The 7,613-nt window shown below is 30.9% G+C and overlaps 1 protein-coding gene across 1 annotated transcript; it reads left to right on the top strand.

Annotated features, from left to right (window-relative positions):
* The first annotated feature begins 4,557 nt into the window (after positions 1–4,557).
* Positions 4,558–5,016, top strand: LOC107487923 (EPIDERMAL PATTERNING FACTOR-like protein 5). The gene is made up of 2 exons (XM_016108620.1): positions 4,558–4,672; positions 4,772–5,016. Exons 1-2 carry the CDS (start codon positions 4,558–4,560, stop codon positions 5,014–5,016), a joined length of 360 nt encoding a protein of 119 aa, XP_015964106.1.
* The last annotated feature ends 2,597 nt before the right edge of the window (positions 5,017–7,613 follow it).

Raw genomic sequence — 7,613 nt, 5'->3', positions numbered from 1 at the left:
ATTGTACTATAATTTCCAATTACTATTTATTAAACATAGCCATATTTTGTTTTTTTTAGTCATTAATAGCCACATTTATTAAGCGTGGCCATATCATTTTCTTATTAGCGTTGCTATATTTTTTTAGCTATACTTTTAAAGTGTGGCAATGGATAAAAGCGTAATAAAAAATAAAGCATATCAATAGATAAATAAAAATGTGACAATGGAACAATTAGTATGTTCACTGTGATTCTTTCAAAAGTATACTAATAATTCAAAAAACGCGATAAAAGATTATCGTCACACTTTTTTACACTTTTAACACGCTTTAAAAATATGACAAAAGAATAATTTTTTTACAGCAAAATATTAATTTTATTTCTTTGTCTTTTGTATTTTATTTTATCATATTCTTAAAACCAAATGTAGCTACAGTGCTGTTGTACAAGGAATCTGAACGACGAGCAAGATAACAAACCTACGGTAAGTTTTGAGTATCATACATAGCAAAAAAATGAGAAGCTAAATAATAGATTTTGTTGGCTTTTTAATATTTCTCATAACAAATTAAAGGTGTTATTTCATCTTTGTTTAAACGGTAATATTTATATTATTGGTACTCTTTTAATTTATGCTTAACATCATGTAAGATAAGTATTCAAATTGTTCTTGTATGGATACCTGAAGGGAGAGCTCGGCCCCTGGGAATCAACGCTGAGTTGTTATCTTTGGTGCCGACCTTTGAACTTTTGTGGAAGTCTGAGCTTTTCTCTAAAGAGATGTCCAATTGCGCACAGTGTGAGCAAGGGAACAAGGGGGGAGTGTACCTGCAAAGACACTCTGAAGATTAAGTCAGTATTGAGAATTTAATGTATCATTTGAAGATAAAATATCATACCTTTATAGGTGAGATAAAATAGGTCGGTTACGTTTCTATTGATCATCTGAATTGAAGAGCAATTAATAGGTTTTAACAAGTGATAATGTCTGATTGTAACGTATAACGCCGAGTTATAACGTAAAGTGCCGAGTTATGGTGCATAATGCCGAGTTATTGTATATAACGCCGAATTATGACATCAGATTTGTAACGACCGTATCATAGCCCCCAAGCTTAGCCTGGCTATATTTTGATAAAGCATGTTGAGATTTTTTTTAGTTATAACTCGGCGATTTGAGTTATAGGTATGGAGCCCACATATCAACTTACTTTATTAAAATAATGAATAATTTGAATTTTCAGACGTAATTTGAAGTTAACATGTATTGGAAAGTGTAGTAGTCTTGTCATTGATTGTGCATTTGATTTTTCCAATGAAATTTTGAACCGTTGATTTAATAGATACAACGGTTAGGTTTTTTCATGGAACTGAGGAGTTAATTTGAATAGTTGCTGAGACGATGTTGATAAAAGTGAATTGGTTGGGCGAGAATATTGAGTTAGTTCACCGTTGTTTGGTGATTTGATTGAGTTTGATTGTGCATGTGTAAACGATGCGACTTTGAATTGAAGAGTTGTCGTGAATGGATAAGTGTTTGTACTTGTATGATATGTGATTGAGTTTGTTGACCGTTTATAGTCATAGTTCGGAATTGAAGACTGAGTTTGATTGCGCATGTGTAAACGATGCGACTTTGAATTGAAGAATTATCGCGAATGGATAATTGATTGAAGATTGTGTTTAATTGCGCATGTGTAAATGATGCGACTTTGAATTGAAGATTTATCGCAAATGGATAATTGATTGAAGATCGTTGATAGTCATAGTTCGGAAGATAGTTTATATAGATCTGATGATAGTTGATATAGATTTGACAAAGAGTGATAATGATTAATATAGAAACGATAATGATTGATATAGCTCGGATAATTATTGATATAAATCTGAAAACAAAGATAATAGATATAGATTTGAAAATAGAAAAACAGATATTGGTCAGCGAATATGGATAATAGATATAGGTCGACAAATAGAGATGACAGATATAAATCGGCAAATAGAGATAACAGATGTAGATCGACAAATAGAGATATCAGATACAAATTGAAAAATAGAGACGACAGATATAGAATTAAAAAATAGAGATAACAGATATAAGTTGAAAAATAGAGATGACAGATATATATTAGAAAAATAGATATATATCGACAAATAGATATAACAGATATAAATGGGCAAATAGGGATAACAGATATAAATCGGAATATAGAGATGATTGATATAAATCGGAAAATAGAGTGACTGTTATAGATCGCAAATAGAGATTTTTGATATAAATCGGGAATTAGAGATGATTGATACAAATCGGACAATAGATATAACAGATATAAGTTGGCAAATAGGGATAACATATATAAATCAGAATATAGAGATGATTGATATAAATCGGCAAATAGAGATGACTGATATAAATTAGAAAATAGAGATGACAGATATAGATCAGAAAATAGATATAGATAAAAAAAACAGATATAGATCGGCAAAACAGATAAACCAGAGATGAATTGAAAAATAGAGAGATGACAAATAATGATCGGAAAAATAGATATAGATCGAAAAAACAGATATAGATAGGCAAATAGATATACCATAGATGAATTGAAAAATAAAGATGACAGATATTGATCGAAAAAGTAGATATAAGTCGGCAAATAAATATATAAGATGATTTGAAAAATACAGTGATGACAAATAATGATCAAAAAAGCAGATATAGATCGAAAAAACAGATATAGATCGGCAAAACAGATATAGATCAGCAAAACAGATATACCAGAGATGAATTGAAAAATAGAGAGATGACATATAATGATTGGAAAAACAGATATAGATCGGCCTTTTTCGGGCCTTAATGATTTACTATATGACCTTTGTTTACAAAGGTGCAGGTAAGTTTGAAGCCATTGGAAGGAAATAGGGCCTATAGAAAGAAGGGTGTTTATTTCGAGACCCCACAATGGGCGCCAATTGTTCTTGTATGGATACCTGAAGGGAGAGCTCGGTCCTTGGGAGTCGACGCCGAGTTGTTATCTTCGTGCCGACCTTTGAGCTTTTGTGGAAGTCTAAGCTTTTCTCCAAGGAGATGCCCAATTGCGCAGAGTGTGAACAAGGAACAAGAGAGAAGTGTACCTGCAAAGACACTCCGAAGATTAAGTTAGTATTGAGAATTCAATGTATCCTTTGAAGATAAAATATCATACCTTTATAGGTGAGATAAAATAGGTCGGTTATGTTTTTATTGATCATCTGAATTGAAGAGCAATTAATAGGTTTTAACAAGTGATAATGTCTGATTGTAACGTATAACGCCGAGTTATAACGTAAATTGCCAAGTTATGGTACATAATGTCGAGTTATTGTATATAACGCCGAATTATGACATCAGATTTATAACGGCCGTATCACAAATGATTGATTGTTAACGGCTGGGGAAAATTGACACAATTCCACTAGCATTATAGTTGGGTGTGATGGACGCTAAAATAGTAAAATATTAGATCAAATATAAAAAAATTTAAATGTGCTGAAAGCAAATAAGGAGTAAAATTGTTAGTGCTTAAATAAGGAGCAAATATATATACGAGATAGGTGCTTAAATAAAAAAAATTATGTGCTTTCTTATATGTGATTTTTTTTCATGTGATAGATTTAAATCTGAGAAATTTTTTCAATTCAAATTCTATATACTGATCTCTATATCTATCTTTTAGAAAAATTCATTTACTCTTTTCATGATATTAAAACACTAACACATACTTAGAGTTAATAGTCAAATTCGTCCTTGAAAGTTATCTCGATCTCTATTTTCGTCCTCAAAAGATAAAATTAATCAAATTCGTCTACGAAAAATAACCAACCTAGTCACGTTAGTCCTTCCGTCATCTCCTGCGCTGAGGTGGCCAACGCTCGCTAACATGGCCTGTTAATGGCCAATGTGACACTCGCTTAGTGTACCCTCTTATTGCTGATAAGATAAATTCATTAGATCAATTCAAATCAGTCCCTAAGTCCATGAACCTAGGGGTGTTCATGGATCGGATCCGATCTGCATATCCGCGGTTTTTATCTGAATCCGATCTGAAAATTGCGGATATGAATCCGATTCGTAAGGCTATCGGATCGGATCGGATCAGATCCCCACACTAATCGGATTGGATTGCGGATTTTGTGTTGATATTCGCATATCCGCGTATCCGCAAAAATAAAGAAATAAAAAAGTAAATATTATTTTTATGTTTTATTTTAACTAATAATTATCATATATGTTGTATTATTTTAATTTATTATTTAAGAAAAGTACGTTTAATATTATTTTAAAAGTAAACATATTTAAAAAAAGGAAAAATAAATTTTATTGCTATTTTTTAATAAAAATAAGCTTTTAAAAATATTTTTTATGTTTTGCGGATATATCTGATATCCGATCTGATCCGTAAATATCCAGATCGAATCGGATCGGATCCAAGCTTAAAAAATTGCAGATATTGGATCCGATCCGATCTGATGATTTTAGTGCGAATCGAATCGAAAATTTGGCCATATCCAATCCGATCCGATCCACGTTCATCCCTACATGAACCCTAATCCCAAATTAGCATTGACGGCCTTCACTCTTCTCTTGTTCTCTTCTGCTGTTTCAGCCATGACCAGCAGAAGTAGCAAAACTACCAGAGCATCATCAGCGCGAAGTAAGTTCATAACAGTACACTTCAACATCGCGTGACACTCTCTCTGCTACTTTTGTTTTCAGCTCTGAATAACTGTTTAACTTGGCTTTCTGGGTTCAGTTTTTGGAGTAGCAGCAAGACATGTGCAACCTCACATGGAAGAGAAGGAAAAAAGGGCAACGGCGGGGGATGAGAAGAGGTCGAGGGGTCCAGGGTCGTGGCTGCCGTCGTGCAGATCAAAGTGCGAGTGGTGCAGCCCATGCAAACCGGTTTATGTGCCGGTCCAACCAGGTATGATCATACGGCTTGAGTACTACCCAGAAGCATGGCGTTGCAAGTGTGGGAACAAGCTTTTTATGCCTTGATCACTCATCATTGACACGACCATCATCATCATTGTCATCATATATTAACCTTGTTGCCAAAACAGAACAGGAAAAGACATTGCAGGCACCCATCTTAATGTTCTGATTTCATACATGAACTCTTTGTGGTCTGAGAAGAGGATTTAATATAGCTATAGTTTGAATTAATTGCTCCAAGAGCAACGATGAAAGTGAGAGGAAGAGGGGAGACGGAAGTGAGAGGAAAAGGGATGACAGTACCAAGGTAGCCAATCATTGAATTTGGGATTAGGGTTCATAGACTTAGGGACTGATTTGAATTGATGTAATAAACTTATATTATCAGCAACAAGAAGGTACACTAAACGAGTGCCACGCTGGCAATTAACAGGCCATGTCAGCGAGTCTTAGCCACTTTAGCACAGGAGATGATGGAAAGACTAACACGACCAGGTTGGTTATCTTTCGGGGACAAATTTGATTAATTTTATCTTTCAGGGACGAAAGTAAAAATCGAGATATCTTTCAGAAACAATTTTAACTATTAACTCAGCATATTTAACGTACATATCAGTATATAAAAAATTAATAATAGCTTACATAATTATATTTTGATAATTACACTATTATGTATTTTTTTTATTTATTGTCACAAATATTAATATTTTTTCTGATTTTATACTCTTAAAAGAAATATTACCTAACTTTTTTAACATAACTTATTTCTTTTATTGTTTTATTATAAAATTTATTATGGTATCTTTTATTCGATAAAAATACTTGTATGTTTGATATAATTAATAATTTATAATTTATTTTTAAATTTTTTATTTTTTAGAACAATTAATTTTAATTAATTAACAAGATATGTTACAATTTCATAACTAAACACGTTATAAAAATACTCGTATATTATAATTTTATAGAATATAATATTATTGATATTTTATAGTTTTTCATGTAATAATTATATATCATGTCAAAAATAAAATTATTGAAAATTTTTTTTATTGCTATAGTATTCCAATTCTTAGATTGAGCCGAAAGTTGTGGCCGATCAAATAACACCTTTTTTTAAAAAACATGTTGATCTATAAATGACATAATCTAAATCATATCTACATAGAATTTAGTGTATATTATGTATAAATCTATCTAATTTTTTTTGAATTTACTCTCCAAATATTATAAATAAATAGCTTAATATATATTATCTTAAATATAGGAATAAGTTTTGTTTTAGTTCCTAATGTTTAGAGTCAGAATTAAAATCGTCCATAACATAATTTTTTATTTAAAATCATTATTAACATTCTTTTCGTATTAAAATCGTCTTTTTAATAAAATTTTTAGTTTTATTGCTAAATTACCCCTATTCTTATAAAGAAATTATAAATAAAAAAAGAAAAGAACGCGGGAGAGGAAAGAAAAGAAAGGGAAAAGGACGTGAAAGGGGAGGAAAAGGGGAAAAAGATAGGGGGAAGCTGCTGCCGCTGACCTCGCCGCTGCTGCACGTCGATGTCTCGCTGCTGCACCTTTCTGTTTCTGCTTTTACTATTTCTGCTTCTTGTTTCTGCTTCTGCTTCTTGCTTTAGCTTCTGCATCTTGCTTCGGCTTCTGCTTGAGCTTTTGCTTCTGTTTCTATTTCTGCGTTTGCTTTTTCTATTTCTATTTTTTCTTCTAATTCTGATTTTGATTTATTATTTTCTGATTTCGTTATTGTTGTGTGTTGATTTTGTTGTTGAATTTGATGTTGTTATTTCTGAATTTGAATAATGTGTTATTGTTGGTGTTCTTAAATCTGATTATTAGTATTTGATGGCAGTAAGGGAGATAGTGGTGAAGTATAGGAGATAGTGATAGTGATAAAGGTGCTGATAATGGTGAAATATATTTTTGTCTGTAAAAAGTTAAAAGGACGATTTTAATACAAAAAAAAATGTTAAAAATAATTCTAAATCAAAAATTACATTAGAAACAATTTTGATTATAACCCTAAATATTAGACCGAAATAATATTTACTCCTTAAATATATTATCTACCGTTATTCTTATATATTTTAAACTATTACGAACTTGAGTATCAAAATTTTTTATAGATATACTTCCATGTCTATAAAGATGCTAATCCCTAACAAGAAAATTTACTACAATAAGTTATTTCGATCCTACAAATTTATATTGCATTATTAAAAGAGATAATCGTAATCTCACCTCTATATTGATATTATAACGTTAAAATAAAACAATTAAAGAATTCGTTTAAAGTTTGGCCCTTCGTACCAAATTTTTTGGACAGCCCATCGCTATTATGTCGCTTGGAGTAGGCAAATTCACGGAGCATTTATAATTTGTCAGGGGATGAAAATAAGTCATGTGATCAATTAAGAGTTTGTAGTTTGGTATGTATTTATTTTAGTTTAATTTTTTATAAAATAGATATAGACTTAAATTTTTATAAAAGTCTCAGTATATTAATAAAATAGATTCAAATTCATTAATTAGTTTTATTAATTTGTCAAGTTATTAAAATATAATTAAATATATTAATTATTTTTTTATTATTAACACAATTATTAAGTATTTTAAATTTATTATATTTTATAAATACTTTTGTA

This window comes from Arachis duranensis, chromosome 5 (genome assembly GCF_000817695.3).
Source record: "Arachis duranensis cultivar V14167 chromosome 5, aradu.V14167.gnm2.J7QH, whole genome shotgun sequence".
Classification (NCBI taxonomy): Eukaryota; Viridiplantae; Streptophyta; class Magnoliopsida; order Fabales; family Fabaceae; genus Arachis; species Arachis duranensis.
This window is presented reverse-complemented; position numbering and strand designations above follow the sequence as displayed.